Source organism: Aptenodytes patagonicus, chromosome 5, assembly GCF_965638725.1.
Source record: "Aptenodytes patagonicus chromosome 5, bAptPat1.pri.cur, whole genome shotgun sequence".
In the NCBI taxonomy this organism is placed as follows: domain Eukaryota; kingdom Metazoa; phylum Chordata; class Aves; order Sphenisciformes; family Spheniscidae; genus Aptenodytes; species Aptenodytes patagonicus.
In genome coordinates, this window is record NC_134953.1 from 47,543,235 (window position 1) to 47,570,966 (window position 27,732).

Genomic DNA, 27,732 nt, shown 5'->3' on the forward strand with positions numbered 1-27,732 from the left:
TTATAAGAGCAGAGAAAATACTCAATAAATTTATCATACGCTATGTTTAAAATAGCCAAAGAAAGTTTCTACCCTACTCTATAACAGTGTTGTCAAAAATGTTGGGGAGGTAAAGGCCATTTGACAAACTCGTGTAGGACAGGTAACTTAAATGCACTGATTGGCATCCAACTTCTGACTTAGGAGACCCCTAACTGGTTCTTAGAAGCTGGAAGGGTGTACAACAGGAAAAATAATTTTCTACTTGTCTTGTTTCACATATTCCTTCCTATGCAAGCCCTTACTGGCCACTGTCAGGGATGGGGTACTGGACTGGACAGAGTTTTGGCATGAACATAGTTACTGTTTTATGGTTATATCCTACTGTACTAACAAACGGTGCTTAATAGCATGTATACATGCAGCTAAATACCCTACGACTTACAACTCCAGTCTAACAGAAAAATTGCAACAAGATTTTGCCATGATTAAGAAACAATCCAAAGCTTTTCCATCTCAGGATTCATGAGAACATTCTCACTTTATATGAAGTAGTTTTCAAATACTGTTTACATTTGCTACACTCAAGGTGAAAGATTGCTTTCTTTGCCTTGAAATCAATTACTTCAAACATCAGGAGAAATCAATGATTTCAGGACTACAGGAATCTATTAAGGGTACTAAGTTCACTGCAGAACTAACCTCCAGACTTCACTGGAGCCTTCTTTTGCTAACGAAACGTGTAATACGCAATACAGCCCGACAAGGTAGCGCTCAAGACAAAAAAAATTGATCTTTTTATGATAGCAGTGTTGGAAGGATATAATTCCTACCTTATTTGAAGTGTAGTAGCATACATTAGAGTTAAAAAAAAATTCTGAACCCTGTCTTCTCAACTATCTCAAACTACCCAACTTCGAATGCCAACACTTCATTAGTTAAAATACCATATTTTATTTTGCGAACAAGTCAAACAAAATTCTTAAGTTCAGTATTAAAAAAAGTCTGTGATTGTTTTTATTTTTAAGTAGTTCCATTTAATGACAGAGCAAGAATTTACCTCTGAAATTCTGTCTCTCCTTTCATAGTATGGTTATAAGATCTTGTGTCTTCAGAGTTCTGAAAGAAGGAAAAAAAATCCAAGGGCTTATAGAGGAAACTGCAGTTAAAAAAAATCTTCATAAGATGGAACAAGCTATTATTTCATACTAGATTCACTATGATTTTGAATAAGTTAACCTTGAAAAAAGGCAGCCACATACCTTGCTATAATTTAGTGTTTAGATTTTGTTATATTTAAGGACAACACAAGGGGAAGAACTGGATGTGGCACACAGTCCTGGGTTATAAATAGAGAAAGCTCAACTAATTAAACACATTTAGGATTCACATGTTTCATATACAAGTATATCAGTATGTATATATGTAAAAATACATATATGTATATATGTAAAAATATGTAAAATACATATTTTTGTATATTCATAAAAATTCTTAGGGAAAAGAAAGTTACCTGAAGACTGCTTCCAACTACCCCCTAGGTAAGGGCAAAGAGAGAATATTTCTATGGGAGGTTTTTGTGCAGAAGAGGTGTTACTAATTCTCATCAGATTTACTAATTAGGTGGAACAGTATGAAACTGCAATGACATAGGCCTGGTTAAGAGCATAGATAGTCCCCAAACAAAGGACTTGAACAGTCCTTGTTTAGAAAGCAGTTATATCACTGCTTGGCATATATATATTGCAAGCTGCGTCGCATTCATGTTGCGGAATAACTAGAAGGCGACTTTGATCAGGTCAGAACAGAAAGCAGTTTATTATTGCAGCTATCAGAGAGAACAGAGAGCAGCAAAATGACAGACTCTGCTGATAACAAACTCTGCTCAACAAGGCATTTAATTTTTATATACCTTTGGGTTACATGACTTGGTTTTCCCAAATCTACAGCAAGATGTAGGAAATTACAACAGAGAATGGTAACATATGGATTACTTCAGATAATGGAGCTCCAGACAGTACATCATTTTACAAATAATTCACTCCTTCAATAACTGGGTCTTGCTGACTCCATGAGGCCATTAGGTCACTGCCGCAGAGGTTTTCCTAACTAGAGAGGCCTGCAAAAGCCTATGAGGCCTTAGCTATTTTACTTCCACATTAGAAAGCACTTCATTAAAAAAAATAAAAGGGTTGCAGAAACCAGTGGAGTCCCAATGAATTAAGGAAATTTAAATCTCACACACCTACATGATACACTTTGGCACACACACTCATGCTGTTGAAGACGTGGGTGCTCCAGTCATGTGTGCAGCCGTACCACTTCCTACAATCTGCTAATTCACGCACTGGTGAGAAAGGCCCCCCATGAGGTCACGTACACACACCCAAGGTATGGGACCCTATGGGATGGCCCCCCTGTACTGTCACTCCACCAGCTGGAATGCAGGCTACTGACAGTGTCCGGCAGTGAAGGTGCTCCACGAGGGTAGGTAGAGGTTGTGATGCTGGTGGGACAACCTCTGGCAGTATCAAGCCTAGTTTGACTGCTGCTCAGTTACCACTTTCTCTCTTCAAGGCCTATTCCCCTAGAACCACGAGTTTTCATGATGTTTTTAGTATTTCTTTTCAACCTAGCTCCTTCTTTTCTCAAAAGTCTCTTGATAATTCCCTGATTTTCACTTAATTTGGTCATCTTAAGCAATGTTTCTTTACTGTTACTTTCCTCTTAGCATTATCAGTTTGGGTAAGTGTCTTCTCAGAACAGACTGGTTTAGGTGTTCTGCTTACAATCACATGGCTATCCTATCACCTGGTGTTATCCAGGCCATGTTACCAAGAAGCAGCTGTGCCAACTCCTCCAGATAGCTCTGTGTAAAGCTGTTCTAATTTATACTGTGACAAATGTCCTTTCACTCATACTTACAGAATCATATGCCAAACTGCTAAAAGCCAACAGGCATAAAGTTTTCTGTAATCTGTGGTCATGCTTACACCACACAAAAAAAACCCAAAGCCCCCACACAATCATGCCTAAATATGATTCTACTTAAATGGCTTACTCTCATCTGCATGAAGATACCTCTTATCCATACTGTGATCACACTGAAGAAACACTTGCTACTATTCAGAGGTTTCCTTATCTTTTTGCTACTAATATTTTGGGTTGTCACTGTTGTTTACACTGGTCAATGTCTGCATATAGTAATATTTAATGCTGTCTCAAACAGACTGAGGTGATGTAACAGTTAAAACTCTATTGTTCAAATTGGTATAGGCATTAGCAATACCAATACAGCTATAGTTTGAGGTTTTAAGCCAAGTTTTTACCCTTTGTATTATAGAAGAAAAAAAAGCCTTAGAATAAGTTAATGTTAAAAGACAACTTGAATAAAAATAAGGAATTCAGGAGAAAAAGTTACAAATATTTGGCTTTGAACTACATTTGCTACACAAGCAAAAGGTTTCTAACAGGTATAGCTCAGTTTATAAGGCCATAATATCATGCTCATTTATAAATACTTCCAAACATTTTTTGAGAGATTTATGACAAGACAGTTAAAAGCTCCCTTATTTTATATATACTTTACAAAATCCAAGGGAAAAAAAAAATCTAGCAAACTTAAGTATGGATTTATTAAACTACTGATTTATTGGATGCGTATTACATTACCAGCAGGAAATAACTTCTTAGAAGGGTATACAAACAGTGAAAGAATGGGAACATTCTACATACAAGCATGACAAGAAAGATTATCACCCCTGTAGCACCTGCATTTTACAAGTGATTCAGTGAAAGCTTACTCACTAGATACAAATATGTACCGGAGTATACTAAGAATCTACATCTGATTTTGGTCATTGATTTATGTCTCAGTAGTTAAGAGGAAATATTTCAGAGCTGCTTGCTAAAACACTGCAAAGTACAATTTGTGATTAATCAGAAAATTAAGATATATGATCCAAGATAAAGAACAATCCAGGAAACAGTAGTGGTTTTGGTAATAGTTTTAAGCTCAACTTTCCTCAACCAGGAAGATAAGACTGCTAAATAATTCATGCTCTTCTCTTGAATGTGGGGGTTTGAATTAAAATACTGATAATAGCAATAATACAGCTGTTCCTACTTTGTCATCCTGGCCATCCAAACAGTCTTCCTTTCCAGTTAATTTCTTCGGTTTCTTTTTAGACATCTTCAAATCCTAAGAAACACAGTGTTGTCATTATTACTTATTTCAAGTTTTTATTTCCAGCTGGTATTAAAAAAATAAATTTGAACTACACAGAGAAAAAATACTCTAATACTCTTTTGTTTTCTCATTACAGAACCACAGCAGATTTCAATAGGGTTAATTATTCACATCTCACTACTAGGAGAACTTCACAGAAAAAAGGATGGCAATTAAGTTACCATCTGCTCCAGAGACACGTATTTTGTACCAGCAAACATACCAGACTAATAGAGACAAACATCCTTTAACATTTAGTCATACAACCATCAAGTTTTAAAGCAGTTACAACTATATAACTCCCGCCTTAGGCCCCCCTCCCCCCCCCTTCCCCTGAGGTGGGGGTAATATCGTGACATCTCACAACAGCTACACCACCCTCTACACAAACTAGTCCTGCGAGCCTGCCGCGAACAAGGAGAGGTTTAAGAGGGGTGTAAGAAAGCTTCACCAGAAGCTCCCAAAGCTCTCGAGGTGACAGTACAGGTCAACTACCTAAACAGATAAGCGACAGAAGTAGCTCGGCCATAAAGCAGCGAAGGCTAAGTAAACACACGGCTCTTTAAGACAGCCTTCAACATAGACGGGTTGAAGTGACTGGAGGAAGAGCTGCTCCTCCGCCACGAGCACAGGGGGAAGCAGCCTCCTGCCCGCAACCCCACGCGTGAAGAAAACGCAAATACAGGGTGAGCCTCCAGGGCCCTTCAGAGCCCAAGACGGCCGGCCTCCCCCACCCCACCCGGCAGCTGCCAGTACACCCCACCCCCTCCCTCCTTCGCCTCCCCAGCAACAGGGGACAGGGACGGCCCCGCCTCACAGCCAGCCAGCTCGGACGCACCCTCCCGTCGAAGTCGAAGCCGAGGCGGGCAGCGGCTCCGCACCCCCCACCCCGTCGCGCCGGGCGGCCTCAGAAGGACGGTCCTGGCGGAGGGGCCTCAGGGGCACCCCGAGCGCGGCCCCGCTCTCGGGCCGGGGACTTCCCCGTCAGGCACAGCCCACCGCGCTCCTCGCCGCCGGGAGGTGCCCCGGCCCCTCCCCGCCGCGGGGTGCGCTGGGCAAGGCCCAGGCCCCCCGGGAGCTGCAGTCCTGCCGGCGAGACAGCCTTCGCCCCGAGGCGCTCTGGGAAATGTAGGCGGTGCGGGCCCGCCTCCTCTGCCGCCGTACGTGCCGGGCCGCCAGCGCCGTGCCTCCCTGCCCGCCTCCTTCCCAAACAAGAGGCGTGTGGGTACGGCGGCACATCCCTCTGCCTCGACTCGCCTCGCTTCCCTTCGATCCGCCGCCGGGCTGTCTCCGGAGAAGATGGCAGCGGAGGAAGCTGCGGAGGCCTCGCTGGCGCGGCTGTCCCCCGAGCGGAGGCAGCCGGGGCGGGAGGACGATGATGAGGAGAACCTCGAAGGCGGCGGCGAGACTGCAGCGCTCAGTGAGGGCCGGGTGCGGGGGGAGCCGTGAGCGAGTGAGCGGGCGGTGTGGCGGGAGCCGGGCCCTCCGTCCCTCTCCGTGGGGAGCGGCGTGGCGCCCGGCTGCTGCCCCTTTTCCCGGGTCTGCGCGGCCCCGCCGTGCCCGGGAGGTGCTGCGGGCGGGCGGGCGCCATGCGGAGGCGCAGGGGGGAGAAGCGCCTTGAGAGAACCCCGTGGGGGTTTGAATTTACAGCCGGGCGCCTGGAGCCGCCTTCGTGCCGTCTCCTTTCTCCCTCCACCTGCGCCATGAAACCCCTGCGAGGTGAACGAAGCCCGGTTTTCCCCGTTTTACAGACTTTGTGTCGAATTGGGCCGGTGCGGGGCCGGCGGCGGGGCCACACGTGCTCCCTGCGGCGGCGCGGCCCGGCCCGGGGGCTGAGCCTTGGCGGTGGCCGCGGCGCCTCCCTCCGTGCTCGGGGAGCTTGAAACAGCGAAACCAGGACTTGCGTCGCCCTTTTCTCCTTTAAATCTAATGATTTTTTTTTGTTGTTGATGATCTTTTATTGTTTCAAACCGTGGTCCGCAAGGTCCCGTTACAAACCAGGGCCCGTTGGAGGTGGGATGGGGATGCGATGTGTGCCACGCCGTCTCTGCCCCTTACGTTTTCTCCTCTGTTTTCTGCCAAATATGTTTAAACTGGTTGTGCTAGTTTTCTAGCCGCGCCAAATGTGGCATTGATGCCAGTCATTTGCTACTGCAGTCTTACAGTTGAAGTGAACTGACTCTGCTGGTTAAAAAAAAAAGTATAATTTAGGCTCTTGGAAGCATTATTATGTTTGTGCATAATCAGTGATTCCTGATGGGCATTTTAAAAATCCTGCAATCTTGTAGCGGCCTGCTTTTCTTAATCATTCAGTATGAAAGTTTAGCTCTTTTCATGTAGGTGTATATACAAACTATATGTACGTATATGGATGCTCTCTTTTTCAACCATTTTAACCTATACACTTGCTCTGAAGATGCAGACAGTCCAACTCTGGTGGACTTCAGTCACTGCTATGCTCTCTACATTTTTGTAACAGTGTTATCAGTTTTTCTTCCAGCACATGTAGAACAATCAATCATTGTTCTTCTCATGGATTTCTTACCAAAAATCTTTTTACTTCTTCATTTTCTTTCTGTCTTTCTGTTAATAAAGTGTGTAGAAACTATCACCAGGCATCTTGCAACTTTTTAATTGAGAAGTAGGCAGGAAATACAAGTCTGTCTCAGGTGAGTTGTCAGCTTAAAAAAGATCTGTGAGAAATACAGCAACGCTCTCTGAGCAGCAATGCTAGTCTTGATATATTTTAAGGTAGGTAGAATAATTTTACTCTGTGCTTCTGTCTTTCTAAACAGTTTCTGTAACCCCTGTCTTGAGGTATTCCTTCCATTTCCTCTCTTTTTTTATAATAGCAAAGATTTGTATCCAACTGCAGTGTTTAAAAGCAAACAAACAAAAAACCCCTGGGGAATTGTAAGAACTGCTATAAGACCCTTTCAGCCCTTATTCTGTCTTCAGTAGTGGCCAGGAGTAGATGGCTAGAGAAGACTAGCAGAACAGAGCAACCATACATTAATGCATCCTCCAGAAATACCTTCACGCAAACAGTTTGTTACTCCCTATTTTCTTGAGCCAAAGGTCGTGTTTTCGTATTTAAAATCCCTTAGTGGATTTATCTTCCATAAAATTCTCACTTTGGTGCTTGTAGACTTGCAGCATCTGCAGTAGCCTGTGGCACGGAGGTCTGCAACATTAACAGTAGGTCATGTAGAGAACGTTCTTCTGCTCTGAATTTCCAGCTGATATCCCATGTGGTACATACCAGTTTTTGTGCTGGAATAGACAGTGAGTGGTTGACTTCTGTGCTCTCTCTGCGTCTCATGATCTTACAGACATCTGTCGTATCCAGGCTGAAAAGTCATAGCCTGCTTTTTTGCTTCTCAGTAGCTAAGAAGCGATGCCGTAGCTTTGTTATTTCTTGTCACCCTGTTTTGAAACTTTCCTAGTTCTACCTGTCCCTTTGAAGCTTGGGGGATCAGAAGCAATATCGTTCAGTATGCAGGCTGAGCGGGGCTTTCTTCATCCTTTCTAGTACTTCCTGATGTCAGTTGGTGGGGAGAGGGACCCACTGCTTCTGAGGATTTATACCTCCTCCTTTCGTCAAAACTGTATTTTAAAATCCCAAGGTGGTAGTCCTGAGTGGTGATGCTCAGCTGAAAGTCCATCCATTCATATGTGAAATCAAAATTAGTTTTTTCCCCCAAGTCCAACACTTGACTATTTTTTGTCATTTTATTGCCCAGTCACTCAGCCTCTTAAGTGCTTTTGAAATTCTTCAGTAGGCCCATCTCTGCTCTACCCTGGAGAAGTCATTCATTTGCAAATGCTGATGGCACCAGCACTTAACCCTCATCATGGCCCCTGATGATAGCAAATTCCTTCCTTACTCCCCTCCTTTTTTCAGATAGAGAGTTGTAAACTTATGTTTTCAAATTTTCTTAGCCGCTAGTATATTGTTCTGAGTATTTGGACCTCCTCCTTGCCTGCTTTGTCTTGCTAGCACTGCATTTACATGTTATTTTGCCAGAAAATAACATGTAAATATTATTTTGTTAACTTTAAACATCGGATGATACAGATGGGCAAGTAGTTTCATCTGTCCAGGATGGCATTGTTTCACAGTGGTCTCCAAGGATGAGGGATAATTAATCTCTTCATTCTTCAACATACTGTTGGGGTTTTTTTTTCTCCTTCACACTTGTAGTCATTTTTGCCTGTTAGCACCAAATTATTGGAAATAAATGAATGTATTTGTATATAATTCAGTTATATCAACAACACTTTTACTGTTTTTTTGTTTGTTTTGATTTTGTTAAGATGGTGTGGTTGTCTCTGGAAAAGTGAAAAGGAACAACCTGGATGTGAAAGTTACTGAGTCAGAATTGGAAACTGAAGAAAAAGGAACGGAGGAAGAATCCACAAGGGAATCTGATAGCAACATTTTGGATGTATCATCTGATTATCCAAGAGGTTTGCTAATAAACTCTAAGAATATTTGTGTTGTGTGCTGGCAGAAACGAGAGAAAAGGTAGAAATAGTGGGGAGGAAAGGTAAAGGGAATGTGTGAAATCTCATTTTCTATACATCCAATAGGTATGGATACTTTTTCCCATACATCTGAATAAAATATTTTCCTAAGGCATTAGAAATCTCTTTCAAATGAGAGGTCGTTTTCCCCTTAGTAACAGTTCTAGAAATCACTGCGGAAATTTGCATATACACAGTGACAGAAGTCAAGGTTAGATGAGGTATGATCTACATCAGGCTCTGATGCTAAAAGCACCACAGAGAGCAGAGAAAATCTATTGTATCTAAGTGCAGAAATTAAAAGCTAGGAATTGCTTTTAACCTTAGTTTTAATAGTCACCTCTGTATCTTGAGTACATTGATCAATTGTTATCTTTGTTTCACATAAGAAAACCTGAAGACTAATCTTGTAAAAACATCATAAAAGTTTAAAATCACTACAGAATCAGTATTACTGTAAATTGGGATGTTCTGTGTACTGAAACCAATAAAGCTGATTTATTGGATAAGGTAATTCTCTTGTTTTTAGCAAATTCTCCACTGTTCCCATTGACTGATAAGTTTAAAAATCAGGAGGTAAATTTAAAGGTTAAACAGCCTCCTAAGGGAAGGAGTGAAGTGGCAGAATTTAATGTATCCTGGCTATACAGTGAGTAATTGTTACTTACTTATTAGTCCACTTCTAGCTGATATCTTAGTTTTGCCAGGCAGTTCGTAGGATGTTTTTATACTGCTTTGTGCATGATTCACATTCACTGATGATGCCAAGCAGTGAAATCGGGAGTAAATGGAATGTGACTTGATCTTTTCAGCTTGTTTTTTCAAGTGAAGGTCTTTCCAATTTGAGAAATTTGATGTGTGTCAGCATTAAAAAGCAAGTAGAAATATATGGAAATATATAGATCTTATTAAAGAACCATGCTGGGGATTAATTTTGCAGTCATTCCTTCCACCACGGAAGTTAAAGGATACAAACAAGTATTCCAATTGGTACTATAGTCATTCTCTAATAGTGTTAGCTTTGAAATGATGCATAGAAAAATAGCAGTAAACTAAAAATAATTTTTTAACTAAGAATGTTTAACTCTGCTTTTTAGAGAAACATATTTCAATTCAAAGACATCTTGCTGATCTAGAGAAACTAGCTGACCTGAAAGAAGGTGAGTTTACCATGGCAGTATCCCAGAACACAGATCTTCATGTTACAGGTATTTACATTTTTCTTAGTTTTTATTTTTAACACACTACATATATATATACACACACATATATATACACATTATATGTATAAAAAAAATGCTTGAAGACTCGGGGTTTAATAAAAAATAGCTTTATGATTTGTTCCCTTGCTTATAGAATGTTGTACTCCCTTCAGTAAATTTAAGGCCTTAATGATTCCTTTCCATCTTTTCCTCTGCATTGTAGCATTTCTAATATTGGCAGTGTGCATGGATCAGCAAAATGTTAATTCTGGCTATACATCAGCAGCTTAGTCTCATTTTTATTTTACTTCAAGTGCCACCATAACAGGGAAGCTAATTATTGTCTTTGCAGTGTTTAAATATCAGTTTAAATAAATATGTATTCTGTTTTGGATTTTTTTTTCCCCACTCTGTATTAATTTCTGATGCAAATATATATTGGAGGATATCTTTAAGACTGCAAAGTGTTTTTATTACAACTTCTAGTTTTTCTCTGATTACATGTATGTATTTAGTGCTAGTAGTGGCAGCCCTTGCAATTGAAACTAGTTTTTATTCACAAATCAAGAAAAACATCAGGGTCCACATAGGCTCTGCATCATACGACTCTTGCGCCTTAATCATCTTTTAGAGTGGCCACTGATGGAAATAATAGCCTACCTCCATGTCTGTTTAATTTTACTAACAAATATGCCAAAAACTTCTATAGAGAGTTTGTTCCATTTTTAATGAGGAGATAGATCATAAGTATCTCATATGTCTGGTACTTGTAGCTGTTGCTGAGCCAAGTTATATGTAAATCCATGGTAGTGATAAGAAACTTATTATTCCCTTGCCTATTCTCAATGGTAATTTTTTTTCTTCTGCCATGGATGTAGCATTCTTCTGCCATGTGTGTTAATGGAATGACTTGTATTTATTACCATCGCCTCGTGTATTTGATACTCAGTAAATCGTAAGCCAATAAAAGAGGCTGATCAACATTAGAGAACAGTGGTGATTTATTTGGTGAGCTGTAGGTTGCCTCTGTTGGCTTCAGTGGCATGGGACTCTGTGTGGACATAGTAATCCACTCATAAAAAAAAGTCATAAAAAAGGAATTTTACTGTTGTGCAAGTGTAAGATAAGTAATTATTATTATAGATGCCCATGTTGTGTGGCATGTTTCAGTATTCATCCTGTACTATTCTAACACATAGAAGCCCTTCTGCTAAATTCTGCGTGAGAGGTTGGTTGACATTCAGCAGTCTGAAGACCCAGCAGCAGCCGTATGCATGCTCTGATACATAAGTCCTATGTACAGCTCTACAACATATGTCTCCCAATAGCTAGTTTTTAGTTAGGTTAGTACTTCAAGTGCTTCAATACCTTTGATGTCAGATAAGCTTGCCTTTGCTTTTTTGTCCCTTATGCAAGATTCCAAGAAGAAAAATTATTTTAACATAGAGTACATTATCTTTTTTGCGGCTTAAAAACACACCAGGTGCTTGTTTTATCTAGAAGATTCAGGAAGAGGAAAGACAAATTCTTGTTCTAACCTCGTCAGTTGTTGGTTTGTTTTGGTTTTTTTTTTTTTTGAAACATTGCAAGTCTCTAGACTTCATCTATAAAATTCTGTTATTCTGCAGTACTCTTCAGATGTTGCATGAGCCTCATGTTGCTGGAGTAGAAAAATACTAGAAAACAAAAACTAAAGGTCATAGCAGTTAATGATCTTTAAAGTAATAGTGGTTCTTGTCTATATTCTATGGAGTAGAAAGAGGCAATCCATAAATTTGAAGTTTGTGTGTGCCTGAAATAGAATATACCCTGGGGAATTCATCTTTAACTCCCATTGATAGTACCTTCATTCTTTTTTCTCTTAGCATGCATCTCTCTTAATATGAGTGGTAACTGCATTTCATTTATTTCTCATACTTTTTGTATATTTGTATTTTCAGATGAAAAGAAGCCTTGTCCATTGTGTCCTGAGGAGAAATTCAAAGCTTGCTATAGTCATAAGCTCCATCGTCACCTTCAGAATTTGCACTGGAAAGTTTCTGTTGAATTTGAAGGTAATGGCAATCATATTTGAATAGTAAATACTAGAAGAAATTGTGAACATGTAGGACATTGTTCTGTGTTTCATCTTTTTAAATTCCTCTTGACTTACGCATCTTGTTACTAGCTCTGAATTAGAACCATATTTTGACATAATGAATTTTGACCTGGGATGTAAAATGTAAACATAAAATAGCTCTGTATTGTTCTACATGCCAAAATAGTTACAGTGTGCATTTTCCCGTTTTAAAAAAACAACAATTGCTTGGCATGTCATGAAAATTACTATAAAACTTAAAATATGTATATAATGAAAATTACTTTAATAAAAGTTTTTGTTATATTGTTAATAATCAGACACACACGTGGTCATTTTTGGCTCATCATAAAGATTCCATGGTTTCAGATAAATACTTAAAGTATTTATTTACTATTAGTATTTAGTAGCCTTACCTGTTTTTTAACAAACTCTGATCTGCTTGTAAGATGCATTAAAATCCCTACAGGATTTTAGGAAGGAAAAGAAAGTAAGCAGTATGTGTTTTTAAAGAACTAGGCGTGTGAGTTTGTGGGAAATAAAATTACTAATCAGAAGATGGACAAGATTAAAGTTAAATTAAAAATTATCTGACTAGAGTTCTGTTTTTGCGTGCACTAGCAGATGTCTTTTTTGTTGGGTTTGCTTTTTGGTTTTTTTTTAAACTGTGGAACATATGTTTTATAGGAGTATTCACACAAGTTTTTTAGCCAGGTAACAATACTTTTGTAAAATACTCACAGGTACTTTTGAAAGTTATATACCACGTAGCCTGAAGACTTGCCGTAGCTTTGTAGGATGCGAACAGACTTATTAAAATGAATTGCCTGTACGTAATTTTTTTTTTATTTTAAAAATTTATAATGTATAATTAGCTGATAAATTTCTCTGTGTGGAAGGTGAGTTTATCATATAATTGGTAATGTTCTCTTGTTGCTGTCTTGTGGCAACATTTGGGAATCTTAAATGAGATCATGCCCTAAAAATAAAGAACATTTTGCATCAGAGTTTGTGGTACAGGACATACGCATTCTGTTTACTTACTGTACTGTGATGTGACAAGAATTTGTTTTCCAGGGTACAGAATGTGCATCTGCCACTTACCTTGTCGTCCAGTAAAACCAAACCTCGTTGGAGACCAGGTAAAATGCTGAATCGCAGAAATATTTGTTACCCTACAAAGTGGGGGAAAGGGGTCTCAAAATATGTCTTGCTATCCAGTGTGGGATACAAAAGCTTATCGGTCCAGAATATAAGTATCAGATATAACCCTTGGGTAGTTGAATGTAGTTGTATCTCTCTCTTATTTTGGTGGGTAGCTGCCGAGATCATGTAAAACAGTGTCACAGTTTGGAGTAAACAGCAGCTTTGTGTGGAAGAGATGAAGGGTTCATTAGGCCAGGCAATGGATGCTTCTCCGTTCCTTCCCTGTGCACTGAGTATTTGGAGTAGTGGCAGAGTTTAATTGGTTGTGGTGCTGTGGCAGGATAGCTGTGCTGTGCTGGCTCTGCGGGTATGATTATTTACAGTCTCTGTGGCTGTAGATTCAGAATATTTTGTATGCGCTAGAGGTAACAGACAGATGACTTCTTCATATGCCTGTGTTCAGGTATAGTTCTACTTTAACCGTGTAACGTATTCTGAAACTACACATTATTATATTTAACAGACATTTTCAAAGATGGGAGCCCATTACCATTGTATCATCTGTTCGGCAACTATCACGCGAAGAACTGACATGATAGGTCACATTAATCGTCATGTGAATAAAGGAGAAACTGAATCAAGGTTTATTACAGGTAGGTTCTCACTTCTATAAAACGTTAAATCTTTTTATACTATCTAGCACATGGAATAACTATGATATGTGGATGAGAGACATGAGAAAAATTCTGAAACAGATTTAGCTTTACTAATGAGAAATCTGCTCTTAATATTTCAGAAATTTTTTTTTCCTCAAAGGTGTAGCAGTGTTGTGATTTAGTCTCTGCATTGACCAGCTACTCTGTTCTTTCTGATAAATAATATTCCATTCACAATTAGTTTAATGTTGTAAATGTAGGCTTCTGTCTCTCCAAAAGAATGGAGGACATGGAATCCATGAAACAAAATCTGTATAGAGAATTTAATGTCTATGTATTTGGCTGTGTGTGTTTGTGAATCAGTCTTGAGTAAATCTCTGCAATATAAAAATGCTTTGCTTTTTATCCAAACTGTATCAGCATAGAATCACAAAACGAGATGACTTTTTTCAGTCTTGGAGAGTCATGACAGAGCTGTCCGTAGTTCTGTGGTAAATGACAATCCTGTCTGACTTTCTCCAGAATTAGACTTTTGTTTCTAAACTTGTATAAACTAGATTGGAAGCATTTTACATAATTGGAATGCCAAATCTTGTTTTTGCAAGTTGTCTGTTCTCTACAGCTTTCAAGTAAAAAGTACATTATTGATTAGCTGGTGTGTAAAAATTAAGGCTTTTTTGACAGCCCAGACTGTTACTGTTGAAAATTGGTCTGATTTTTTTCTCTGTCTCTGTGTAGATGTATGGATTTTATCTAAATATAATATAATAAAGATGAGACTGGGAGCTACGAGGGTCACACTTCTTTCTGTTGCCAATATGCAGTTTAGGACTAGTAGTTTAGTGTCTGGGGATCAGTTTGCGTGTCTGAGAAGCGATAGTAGTACCATCCATACCATATTCCATACCTTTAACTTAAATAGAGCTTGTGTTGTGAAATACATTAATCTCTGTATGGTTCCCTTCAGAGCTGTTAGTAAAGAATGGCCCATTTGTCACTTTTTAACAAAATGCATGTGACTATTTTTCCTCATGGGGAGAGGAGAAATTCAGAGGTCAGATAATTCCATGCTTTGTAGGTGCTTCAGCAACACTTGGGGGCTATGAACGTGGAGCACATGGTAGAGCAGTTCACAGATACGAAGTCTGTGTATTTGAAAGCACTGAGAGATAGGCAGGCTGAGCCCTGAAAGGTATCTAGTTGATAGCTAACAAATTTTTCCTGGTCATTCCTGGGTAAATTTTGCTACTGGTAGACTGGGAATAACTGCTCAGAGGAATGACAGCATGTGTTTACAGCTGTCAAATCAGAAAGCTTGTTTTGCCGCAGACTATTTTATATAAAGCTTAAGTGCTGAAATTGTCCCTATGCGTGTGCTGTCTATACACATTTCATGTAGCTGTTTGATAACTTACGGAGATTAGATCAAGGATTTTGAGGGATTTTTGCAGTTCATTGATACACATTCAGGACTATGTTAATAGGGTTTTAATTAATTAGCAATGTATTATGTTTGAACATGCAAAACAAATCTGCTAAGCCTCAGGCTCAGGGGCTTGCTTTCTTAAATTTGAGTGGATACGTAGGAGCCCAACTGAGAAACAAATCTGATGTTTCATGGGAAGAAAATTGTGGTAGAGCTTGATCCTTATCTGCCACTCTTAGAACTAGAAGATAAATGGTTGCCTGCTTTTTTTCACCCACATACTTGTTAACAGATCCATGTGCTAGTTGGCATAACCCAGCATAACCCAGACTTCTTGCTATATGGGAGCAGATTTTCAATTTAATTTGTCAGATGCGCTAATGTTAATTTCAATTGTCACTCTTTCCTTCCCTAACAATTACTTTCTTTTAGTTCCTGCTCCCAAGTCTTCTCATGAAGTGCTGAAAGAGTCAGCCACCGATGTGCAGGTTCTTCCCAACTACTCCACACCTCAGAAAACAGATTCCTATTTTAATCCTAAAATGAAACTCAACAGGTAAGAGAACAGAGAGTGGGAGGATGCACCAGAGGGGTGGTGAGTTTGTAGTGAAAAATACTCATGTGTTTTGAAAAGCAAACCCTGCGAAACTTTTGTTCACAGGGCAGGAGAAACAGTTTTCCATCAGAAAACTCTTCTTGACAAATAATATTTAAACCCAAGAACACTGTATGGGAAATAGTGTGGGAAATAGAAATACTGTCATTTCTGGAGCAATTAAGTATTTTTCTGTAATGAGTAGTTTACGGAGAAGAACAGGATTTGAAAGGAGCACACTTGAAAACTGAATTAATTGTATACGCTTAAGATGTTTTTCTGTGAATCTCCACAAGATACTATGAGTAGTCACTGCTCTCTCTCCCCTAACTGAACAGCAGCATAACTATAATTTACAGTTTTCATATTCTAGGCCTTTTTCTCTTGGGACTCAGATTCTCTCAAGTGTCTTGTCATTATTTGCATTAAAAAAGATGAAGGAAGAAACGTTGTCTTTTTTTAAGGAGAATCATAAATGGTGTCTGTATGTCCTGGTTTTGGCTGGGATAGTTAATTTTCTTCCCAGTAGCTGGTACAGTGCTGTGTTCTGGATTTAGGATGAGAATAATGTTGATAGCACACCGATGTTTTAGTTGTTGCTAAGTAGTGCTTACACTAGTCAAGGACTTTTCAGCTTCTCATGCCCTGCCAGCGAGAAGCTGGGAGCGGGCACAGCCAGGACAGCTGACCTGAACTGGCCAAAGGGATATTCCATACCATCTGACATCATGCTCAGTATATAAACTGGGGGGGGTTAGCCGGGGGGGACTGCTGCTTGGGAACTGGCTGGACATCGGTCGGTGGGTGGTGAGCAGTTGCATTGTGCATAACTTATTTTGTATATTATTATTCTATTATTATTATTTTTATTTTTTCTTCCTTTTCTGTCCTATTAAATTGTCTTTATCTTGACCCACAAATTTTACTCCCCCCCCACCCCCCAATTCTCTCCCCATCCTGTTTTGGGGGGGAGTGAGCAAATGGCTGTGTGGTGTTTAGCTGCCTGCCGGGTTAAACCACAACTGAATGGTGCAAGCGTTGACACCAACGCATGGGACTGTGCTTCAGCCTGTGCTGACCCCTCATGTTCTCAGTTTTCATCTTCTGAGCTTCTGGGTTCAAAGTTAGCTCAGATACATCTGTGAAAGCTAAGGCATGCCTCTGAAGAAGGCCATTGCAACTAAGGTTATGGCCATGTCTAAACCAACAAGGCCTGTTCCTCAACACAGTGGAATTTCATTGCTTTACAGTAATTTCTGACGTCTTTTTAAACACAGAGCCTTTAGTAGGGTAGTATCAGACTGTGTTAGGAAAGTAAGAAAAACACTATTTACTTTTGAATGCTAGCCACTTTTCCCAGTGTTTGAGGAACTAGTAAGTTGATTCAGGATCTTACCTTGTGAATATCCTGCTGTAGAATTAAACTTTTAAGGGTAGTTGAGGTTTTTGATGTACAATTCTTCTGTGTAAAAGGTAGAGTTTAGCTTAAATGTTCTAGTATTACATTCAAGGGAAATAAATAAGGAAACAGAAGGAAAAATATTTTCTCAGCTTACTTACTATGACCATTCTTTTTTATTTTCCAGGCAATTGATATTCTGCGCATTAGCTGTTCTAGCTGAGGAACGTAAACCAATAGAATGTTTGGATGCTTTTGGTGCCACAGGTAAAGTAAATTTCTTTAATCTCTTGGCTAATATCCAGTAGTATGAAGCTGCAGAAATCAGTAGTAACTGACATCGCATATTCAAAAATAATGTGAGGTACACAATAATTTTCTTCCTTAGGCAGGTGGTCATTAGCTTCCATACAAAAAAAACAGCCTTCCAAGAGCCTGCTATTAGGCCTTTTAAAAAGACTGTAAATAATATTAAATCAAAGTTTAGTGGTCTCCTTAAAATCCGTTGCCTTAATGTCCATGAAATGGCATCTTCCTAAACTTGCATCCAAGGTCACAGATCTCTTGTGACTCCGTGGCTGTTGAATTTGGCTGTAAAATCAACCTGTGGTTTAAAAATGGTGATGAATCCAAGCTTCTTTATCAGAATCATCTCTTACTTGATTACAAAAATTCTGAACATGAACTAAATGTAAAGTAGTTATATCAGTGTCTATTAACCATCTGTAACAAAAATCTGAAGAGATCTGGATTGCTGCCTCATCAGCCAGCTACTGTAAACTTGAGGTTGTAGTTGAGAACAGCAGTAACTGCTCAGCATTTTGCATAAAAATTCTTGATAATTAATTTATCACCATTCTGAACCAGGCCAGACTTCACAAGTGCATCCTGTCCTGCACTTCTACAATGTAATCATGGACTTCACCATGAAAATCAGCAATAAACGTTTGGAGGCAGCCTAAAAATCTTCACAGTAGCTATTCTCATGTTTGAGTTTTACTGTGGTCTGTCACAGGAGTCCGTCTGCTACACTGGAGTGTTAAACAAGCCAAGGGGCTTTCCTGCAGATTGCGGGTCCAGCCTGCTGCAAAAATCACAGGTCTTTCAGTCTATAGCCCCAATTCTAATATAAGAAAGTGACAAATAGACTGTCCCTTTACATACCCCATTGTCACTCTGTGCTGAGGTACAAGGTCACCAACACATTCTTGCAGGAACATGACAAAATTTGCATCACACACAATTCTGTATTATAAGCATTTAAAAGGATGAATTTTTTTCTTAGCAAGTTCAGCGACCCAGGAACCAACTCCTTATTCTGTCATGGAGTTACAATTCTGTCTTTCCTTAGGTATAATGGGATTACAATGGGCAAAGCATCTCAGAAGTTCTGTGAAAGTTACAATTAATGATTGTAATGAAAATTCTGTGACAATGATTCATGAAAACTGCCATTTAAACAAAATGAAGGTGAAACTGAACACTAAGGAAGACGACAATGATGAAGCTATGGGAGATGGAGAAGAAAATACTGACACCATTGAGGTGACAAAAATGGATGCCAATGTTATAATGCATTTGAGATCATTTGATTTTATGTAAGTGTTGAATGTTTCTGTTAATAATTTTCTGGTAATGACACGCCCCACTCCATCTCCCAGTGTATGAATATTTAGGGAAGTTGGAATGAAAGAAGCAACCAACAGTCAAATCACTTGGTATTTTAAATGTAACTCTATTGTCCCAGAAATGGTGTGGGAACAGAACTTTAATCTTAAATGTTTTAGAAATCAGTGGAAAAATATTAAGCCACCCTTCTGACATCCAGAATGGACTGTAAATGTACATGAAAGTTTTAAGCCAAACTGTTTTTGGTATAATTTCACTGTCTGATGAAGAGAAATTTTTTTTTTTTCCTTAAAACTTTTAATTACTTGAAAATTCGTACCTTTGCATATTGTTGTGTAGGACTTTATTGCATCTCGTTTTAATCCATTTTGCAGCATATTCACTTTCAATTAAAGTAGGATAATTCTTCCAAGTTGGATTTATAGATGCATACATTCAAAATGTATACAGGCATCAAATAAGTGATTGGATTTTTTTTTAATTGATTAACGTCCAGATCTAAGCTAATTAAGCAGCAGGTATTCAGGGTGAAAATTAGTCTAATTATTTAGTACATAAACTGGAATGCATACATTTGAAGATATTTTTGTTTTTAGAAACAAAAATATGAACTGACTAATTGAAGTTACAAGAATATTGGCCTGATGAAGGTAAGCATCAGGCCAATATTCTTATAATTTGAATTAGTCAGTGGGTCAGGATGCAAAAAATAACCAAACTTGCTGGCTTTGTGGTGATGTGGTTTTTTTTTTCCAGCACAGTGCTGCCCTGGCTCTTGCAATTTGACACTTGAATATTCCAGAGTAATTCATGAGAGGTGTGCTGTAAAGTTTAGTCCTGTTTTCTCATTTTCTTCACCATAGGTGAAGCTTATAAAATAGTGTTTTCCTGAGACTAAAGCTAAACTCTTGAGCATCTATAGATATTCAGTGGGACTTCCTTTCTCTTCAGCCATTTGGACCCCTTTGGAACTTCTGTGAATTATCTGGATTCTGCCTTTAGAAATGTGAGAAATCTTGGAATTGTGTCATTGACGTCCACAGACATCAGTTCTCTGTATGCAAAGGCTCAACACGTTGCCCTGCGCCATTATGGATGTAATATTGTCAGAACAGAGTACTACAAGGAGCTGGCAGCCAGAATAGTAATTGCTGCTGTGACAAGGTACTGCTAAAACAAATTTGCTCAAATTCTGGTAGAAACTTATTAGAAAAGTATTAGCGATACAAAACTTACAACTGCTGCTGCAGGTTGTACGTGTTCAGTTTCCAGAATTCTGTAATTCTAAAAGCCAGACTTCTCGATACAAAATTAATGTTTCATATTTTGTGTGCTGCTGTGGGGGATAATGTGAATTTTAAACTAAAAGACTGGGCAAGGTGAAAATGCATAAATAGTGTAGGAGTTTGGGGCGGTAGGGAGGGTTTTTTCGTGGTGGGGAGGGATGGTAATGTAAAAAGTAATACCTGGACTTGCCTATCTGCAAACTCTTTTATCCCTCTCTCAATTTTGTGGTCATTTTAGTGCTGCATAGGACTTTGTAAATATTAATTAAACTGCTTGAATGGCTTCTAGCTAAGCATTAGTTAGACTTGCTTCTGTGATGTTCACTTCAGATCCTCATGCTTGAGGTTAAAAAGATATATGTAATTACTAACTTGTGAAATTAGTCATTTGCCTATAGATATTCTCAGTAAATTTAGTCTGTTAAATAAATGAAAACATAAAACCTGGTCCCTAATTGGGGAAAAAAAGATGCAAGAGGATGGGACAACTGCTCAGAAAGTCAGGGGGTCCCCTAAAGATTTCTTCTTCCTTCTCAATGCTTACCTATTCAGGAACTGCTCACTTAACCTTCCTACAGTCCTTATTTAATTAACATTTGATGATTTACCATCATGTGTGTCCCTCTGCATTTCTACTTTCTTGGATTTTCATTTAGCTTGCTTATATTTTTTGTTACAGTATCCTGGCAATAGGCAGGTATTTGGATAGAAAGATGATGCAGATGGCAGACCAGTATTTCTAGACGTGATAAAAAGAAGTAAAACAAGATTTGCTTAGCCTTAGAGGAAGTAGTCAAAACTACTAGTAGGCATTTAAGAAACAAAACTTTCTCCTGATCACTTTCTCAGATCTTTAGTATCTCTTTCTAGAAAGTGGATGAGCTCAAGAATCTTTCAGCAGGTTCAGGTGTCCATGGCAATCTTAGTCTGCTGATTTCAGTACAATGTGGTTTTGTTTGTTTTTCCTTCGTAGAGCTGCAGCTCGCTGTAATAAAGGCATTGAAGTTTTACTCGCAGTAGCTCTAGAACATTTTGTTCTAGTAGTGGTCAGAGTTTTAAGGGGACCATCTCCTGCAGATGATTCAGCAAAGAAAATAAGATACCTCATCCATTGCCAGTGGTGCGAAGAGAGAATTTTTCAGAAAGAGGGTAATATGGTAGAAGGTAAATGGATTTTCCTTTGTACTTTCTAGGTGGTCTGATTCCCCTATCTCCGTTTTGTGCTTGTTTAGGCCTTGTTTATATTTACATCCCTTTAGTAAAGTAGTAATTCCTTTTAATGTAACAATGAGTGTATTGTATGAGGTGGAGAAGGTACCATGCTTTATGGTAGTGGGTTAGATTAGTTGTCTGCATGGATTTTGCTGTAAATGTACTGGATTTGTTTCTACATGGGACACGTTCCAACTAGCTGTAGCTGTGGAAGCTGCTGGGGTGCCCGATATGCCCATGGATCTATCCTTTCAGTGAAGGGCGTGAAGACTGGGACAGTCTTTGCTACCATTTGGTTCCTCCATACAGTGGCAACTGGATAGATTTTGGTGTCAGAAATGCTTTTCTAGTGTTCATTAACACTTACCTTAAAATGTAGTGGACTAAACAGTATCACTTTCCTCTCAGATGAGGGTGTATTCTGCCTGGCCTTGGACAATATCTATAAATGCCTGATGGAGATAACTTGGCAGGTGTGGTAGGAAAGGTATGCCACATTCCTGTAATTCATCTAACGCTTGGTGGTAAGAAGGCAGCCTCTAGGTTAAAAACCGACTGTTAGTGCGCTGTCTGTATACATGAGTTAGCAAAGGTAGGAGACAAAAATTAAGCTAGGAGGTAGCTACTAGACAGATGGTAGTTTGAATGAATAGAAAAGGAAAAACCTTGTTTCAAAGTTACAGGTTCTTGTATATCTAACTACTAACTGGTGGTGTCTTTGAGTGCCCTGCTCAAAGTCAGGTGCATGAGCATGCAATGAGCTTGTTAGTAAAAAGATTTTTAAAAATTAGATAAAGTTTTAAGAACAGGAATGAGTAACCAGTAAGTACAGTGTTATGGTAGAGATCTTAATTAGTAAATGAATTGTTTACTTAATGCCTTAATTGCAAGCAAGCTGACTTACGGCTTAGACAACTTGTAGGTGGGCTGTATTTTGTAGATGTAATTGGCAGATGTCTGAAAGTTTTTTTTTTTTTTTTTTTTTGTTGGTATTTACTGTTAACCTGGACAGCTACTTATGCAAGTGTAGGAAGGCTAAGAATTTCCTTGTTACTTGAAATCTGCCAAGAAACATAGGTAGTTATGTGGCTTTTTTATTTTTCTTCAATCTTTTAACAATGATTAAAGATCAAGTCATCAATCACTATGTTCTCATAAGCACTGTTTGGCAGAAGTGAGAACAATGACACACTTCTGCTGTTGCTTGCCCTTCCAAATACCTCCACTGAAGTAAACCACTATTTGATAGCTATGTCATCCCTCTCCAGTAAAGCAGGCATTGTTGACTATTTCAAAACAACTTAAATCCTGCTTTTTTTGTTGTAGAAAACCCTTATCAGCAGCTGCCTTGTGATTGTCACGGCAGTATGCCTGGGAAGACAGCAGTAGTTCTTGGTCCTCTCTGGTAAGTACAGGACACAATACAGAATCAGAGAATATTAGGTTGGAAAGACCTCTGGAGGTCAGCTATTCAGTCATATAATAAAAATGCAAGTCTGCTGGATATTTTAGCACTACAAAAGGCGGTATAGCAATCAGGAGGAATCTAGGAAACATTTAATTGATTTGAATTTAGTAGGGTATTCAGTTTTTGCTTTTGTTCATAGAGTTCAAACCAGTTAATAAATAGTAAGAAATTTGCTTTAAATTTCGCATTCAGCGCAATGTATGTAATACGTCCTGCACAGGAGAACCTGGCTGTGTGTTCCTCTAGTTGCCAAATGTTAAGCAACAGTTTATTACTTGATACTTGTGGATAATTTATTTAGTAAATCCTTACATGCGCTGACGGTAGTAAATCATACACTGCTTGATAATTAATACTTAGAATTTTTTGTTGTGAGAAACAAGAATAAATCCTTTTGTTAAGTCTTTTAACCATTTCAAAGCAGTATTAAAAATGGTTGACAATTGACAGTACCTTTCTTCTGGGGGTTAAATTACTTTCTCAATGTAGTAGGGCAAGTCAGTGGTGGAAATAAAATTACCATTGTTGAGATCTTGATTTTTAACACAAGACCAATGTTACTGTCATTGGAAACAAAGCAATTCAATATCCCTAAGTTAAGAACACAGTCAGCCGGATGCAGCACTTTGTTGTAATATAATTGCTGATCAATTTGGGCAAGAGATTTTTACAACAACTTTTTTGCTTTCATTAAGAAGTCTTAACTTTTCACTTGTCTTGTATTTCATAGGTCAGGAGCCCTCTTTAACACTGGATTCCTCAGAAGAATGCTGTTTGAGGCTGTGCAGTATGGTTTGGATGAAGCTCAGCCACTTTTGAAGACATTAGTTTGCGAAGCTGAGTGCACAACTTTAAAACATTTTTCTACCCATAGTCCTTATGATGAGAACAAACAAGGTAAGAAAAATGGCAGATTGTTCACAAAAAGGACTGGCTTTGTGGTGATTTAGAGAGGTACTGCTCTCTGATAACTTACTACTAACAGCACTGCCTACATAAAAAGGTCAAGAAAATGTTTGTTGCTTTGAATGCAGTGTGGGACTTGTCAGCTCTTGTCAGCTCTTGTCAGATGGTCTTTGGTGCTGCAAAAAGAGTAGGGTCTGTCAGAGGCAGAGCGCTGGATTTAGACATCTTTAATCAGTATGACAGGTCCTAAACCAAATAAACATCATGCAGGCAGGTTGACTGCCATGAAATCCAGCATGTTCCCTGAAGGAGGTGGAAATACTAAGTGTCTGCTAGTTCTTTGGTGTATCCCGATCCCAACCTGAGAGCATGTGCTGTTAGGAAGAGAGGACTCCAGCTGTCATGCTCTGCATACTCCCCAGGGACTGCAAATCCACTGTGCCAAGAGAAATGGCTTTCTGTACAGGAATGCTGTTCGTCTATTAAATGAAATTGTATTTTGAATATCCCCTCTAAATTCAAGCTACTAAGTTAGGAAGTAGAAGTTAGCCATATGTATGCTTCTTACTACACTTCCTTCTTTAGGCCAGAATGTGGTATTATTTCTTTGTTTAACCGAGGCATTTTGCCATTTTACTGTCTTACAGTAGAATTAATTTTGACTTTTAATTGTATTCTAGAAGAGTGTGGCGTATATATTAAAACACCAAATACTTCTGCAGAATCCTACTTGGTACATCGTAAGTAGATCATTTTGGTGTAGCTCTAGCAGTGTCAAATTAAACTATAGTTTAAGTGATGGCAAAGCCAACCTAGTGTTCACATTTTTTTGTATTTAACAATACTGGTACTCAGGATTTATTTTCCCACTGAATACTGATTTTACTTTACCTTCATCCAGAATCACATTCACCGGTAAAAGCAGAATGGTAAATACTCCATGAAGCCTTCTTGACTTCACTTTTTATTACTGAAAATGGCATGTTAATTAAATTCAGGCTAGATTTTAACTGCAAAATACTAGTTTATAAAAGCAGACACAAAGGTGTAGTTGCTATGTGGCTTTTTTTTGTATGTACTGTCTTCAGCTTCACTGGCATTTTTTGTGGTCTCGCTGAATATTCACTGGTTTCACTGGCATTTTTTGTGGTCCAGGAAAAAGAAAAAGTGATGAAGTGATTCGAAATACAGCCAAGCGACAAAAATCTGAGAACAGTGCTGAGCACCCTGCATTTTATTACAATATCCACAGACATAGTATTAAAGGAATGAACATGCCAAAGTAAGGTTTTCATTTAAGTTCCAGTCTTATATTATTATGATAACTGATATATAACTCGTATTGAATCAGCCTTATTAGCATTAACTCCTTTTTAAATGTTGGGGTGGGTTTTTTTCAGGTTAAATAAGTTCTTAAACTATCTCTCTGAAGCTGGATACAGAGTAAGCAGAACCCACTTTGATCCTATGGGAGTTCGCACGAATGCGCCCTTGGCACAATTTAAGACTATTCTTATGAAGTACAGCACTCCCACGTACGCGGGGGGGCAGGCAGAAGGCCCTGTCCATCTCACTGAAGATGTCCAGGCAGGAGAACAGGTTCAAGCTGCTGCAGATTGCAAGGCAGAAGATGCCGAGTTTCTGGAAGATGGTAAATCTGGAGTTGCTGTCGCCATGTTCACAAAAGACTACCCTACTCACTGTACAGCTGATTAATGCAAATCATTTTGTTCATAGATCAGGATATTACAGGCTTGCAAGCACACCCTGTTCAAGTAAGCCAGTACTTCTTACCAAACTGGATTTTGAAAATTTGAGTTGCCTGCTACTTTAATTTGAAAAGAAGTTTTAGAATTATGTAGCAGAACTTACCCCTGATCACAGAGTGTGTGGTCAGGGTACTGTTACTGTGAAAAGGTCTCTGAGACAGTTACTTGCTTTTATGCTCACATCCACTTTCACACTGAGGCATTGTGGCCACTCCCGAGTCTTTGTTAAAGCCTTATTGCTAGCACAGAATCCGGAAGGGTGGATGGGGCCAAAACTCCTAAGCATTTCTGAACATGAGGTTAATATGAAACAGAATATTCCTAAAATGAATCATTCCTAAAACCTGACTGGATACAATTCAGAGGGAGGCCGTGTTAAGATGATAAAATATCACAGGATAAAATGTGATCTGAGTTTAAGCAAGCCAGAAAGTCCTGACTCGGTGTACTTCTAACTCCAGATTGCACATGTAATTTGGCATTCAGTTTTGTTTTCATAGTTCTGCCTACAAGCAAGGACCTAACACAAGTGAGAACGGAAAGGAATGGTTCCAAGACTGTTACTGAAACTTCAGTTTATAACCAAACTTTAGTGAATTGTGTTAGTCACTCTAGGTAGGTGTTTGTTCAGAGATTACATTTGGTTGCGTACTGCAAAAAGGTACAGTGACAAGGCACCACAAGTTGAAGTTCTAAGTGAAGTTTTGCTATGAATTTGTCAATCTTAGCTGTTAAAAAGATCTCTTCTGTGAACGAGCAAAGATGCTGTGTGTTGGTGGTCGGTTCTGGTTTCCTTAAATGTATGGCAGCATTCCAGCCAAATAAGCTTGACTTTGTCCTTTCTTTCCCCCAAACTTTGTTCAGATACCTCCATATATTTCACTTGAATTGGGAACAACTATCACAATTGAACTAGTCGTTCCAGTTTTTCACAGGTTTAGTGTTCAACCTGGCCCCCAGCGTTAGGTTTATCTAAGAGCAGAATATGAGGGGTTGTTAGTATTCCTACTTACCCATCTCTGAAACTTCACAGTAAGCATTGCTTCTCTCTCATTGAGTGCCAAGAGTAACATGACTCATAACACTTCTGGTTATGCAAAACTTCCTAAGCTCCTATCAGGCCAGAATTAAGTTATTGTCTCTTACACCATCTTAAATTCAGGACTGCTTTGGTAATGAGTTATTTTCATTCTGTCCTAATTAAAAAAAAAAAAAAAAAAAAAAAACGCTAAAGGGATAATAGATTGCACTTCAGCAGTGAAACAGCAACAAACTAAGTTTCCTTCAAAAATTTAGTGCTTATAGTTCTTTTCCAAAGATAACTTGGGATCAAATTGGAGGGATAAACGCAAGGAGAAAGACAAGTTAGTGTTCCCTAGTTGTTCTGAACTAAGTCTTTTTTTTAAGTGGAGAGACTTGGAAGGCTTTGCTTGCACATAACACACTGCTCACATCAGTGTTAATGTAAGTGGGATAGAATCAGTCATAAAGTCAGTTAACTGGAGCAAAAGAGTGTTCCAATTACAATAAAGTAGGCTAAAAAGAAAGTTTAACTGAAGCCTGTTGTGGGAAATATTTTTGATTACTTACAGCTCCTCCTAAGTAACAGAAGGCATTGCGTGTCTTTTCCAAGTCAAAGCAACTGTTCCTTAGTGTTTGCAGCTGTGCACAAGGAGGGGCAGAGAAAGTGAAGTTAAGGCTTGTTCATACAATTTGGGCTTTTTTCCTCTGTCAGGTGCGCAGAAGCCATTATAATCTGGGACAAGGAGTTTTGCCTGTTGGAAGTAAGTGACCAGCAGAAGGGGTGTTTGTAACTCAGGCCTGTGAGAATTCTCTTTCTGTTCAATAGTTGTCTCAGTTGTTCATCAGGTAGGGTCAGTCCTGCAATAATTAGTTAACAGAACACTAGTATGGGTTCAAGGCTGTTGTTTAGGGGCTTCTCCTTGTTATTTCTTGATTCTATTAGAAGGTACGACTACTGCGTTGTCCTCGTGCTGTATGGAAACAGGGTTTGGGGAACCTGGGGAACAGTCTGCTTGGCTGTGTCTCAAAGCAAGTCACCAGTGGCACAGTAGTGCAGCATGCTCTGTGCACAACAGCATGACCCAAGGCTGTTTTGATCAGCTTGGGTAATCCATATTGCCATGGTTGGCTACTACAGTAGTAAATATAGTGGTAAATAAATTAGGATGATGCAGGTGTTAGTGGCAAGGTTACTGCTGATTCT

General features: G+C 39.1%; 2 protein-coding genes across 6 annotated transcripts in view; one reads left to right on the forward strand and one right to left on the reverse strand.

Annotated features, from left to right (window-relative positions):
- SWT1 (SWT1 RNA endoribonuclease homolog) overlaps positions 1-5,267 on the reverse strand; it is a 39,719-nt gene extending 34,452 nt beyond the window's left edge. For all 3 annotated transcript variants that reach the window (XM_076339561.1, XM_076339560.1, XM_076339559.1), the window contains exons 1-3: positions 5,046-5,267; positions 4,106-4,180; positions 1,040-1,098 (exon numbers count right to left, since the gene is read on the reverse strand). In XM_076339561.1, coding sequence (XP_076195676.1) covers positions 1,040-1,098; positions 4,106-4,171 — 125 coding nt within the window. In that variant the 5' untranslated portion in view covers positions 4,172-4,180; positions 5,046-5,267. The remainder of the gene's footprint in view (positions 1-1,039; positions 1,099-4,105; positions 4,181-5,045) is intronic.
- Positions 5,268-5,374: 107 nt separating this feature from the next.
- Positions 5,375-26,331, forward strand: TRMT1L (tRNA methyltransferase 1L). Of its 3 annotated transcripts, none has more exons than XM_076339564.1 (16): positions 5,375-5,627; positions 8,525-8,677; positions 9,832-9,942; positions 11,877-11,990; positions 13,091-13,155; positions 13,683-13,812; positions 15,674-15,797; positions 17,423-17,502; positions 18,587-18,833; positions 19,816-20,028; positions 21,124-21,314; positions 22,689-22,767; positions 23,561-23,727; positions 24,417-24,476; positions 24,892-25,018; positions 25,137-26,331. In XM_076339564.1, the coding sequence occupies exons 1-16, from the start codon at positions 5,507-5,509 to the stop codon at positions 25,450-25,452; spliced, it is 2,298 nt and encodes a 765-aa protein (XP_076195679.1). In that variant the 5' UTR covers positions 5,375-5,506; the 3' UTR covers positions 25,453-26,331. The 3 variants fall into 3 exon arrangements, with proteins under 3 accessions (XP_076195679.1, XP_076195680.1, XP_076195682.1); XM_076339565.1 differs by having other exon boundaries at positions 9,832-9,894; XM_076339567.1 differs by lacking the exon at positions 24,417-24,476.
- Positions 26,332-27,732: the final 1,401 nt, after the last annotated feature.

Bases quoted from the DNA above. Each gene is read 5' to 3' on its own strand.
- TRMT1L (XM_076339564.1), top strand. From the start codon at position 5,507: ATGGCAGCGGAGGAAGCTGCGGAGGCCTCGCTGGCGCGGCTGTCCCCC. The intron at 5,628-8,524 runs GTGAGGGCCGGG...GATTTTGTTAAG, and splicing joins CGGCGAGACTGCAGCGCTCA to ATGGTGTGGTTGTCTCTGGA. The intron at 9,943-11,876 runs GTATTTACATTT...TTGTATTTTCAG, and splicing joins CACAGATCTTCATGTTACAG to ATGAAAAGAAGCCTTGTCCA.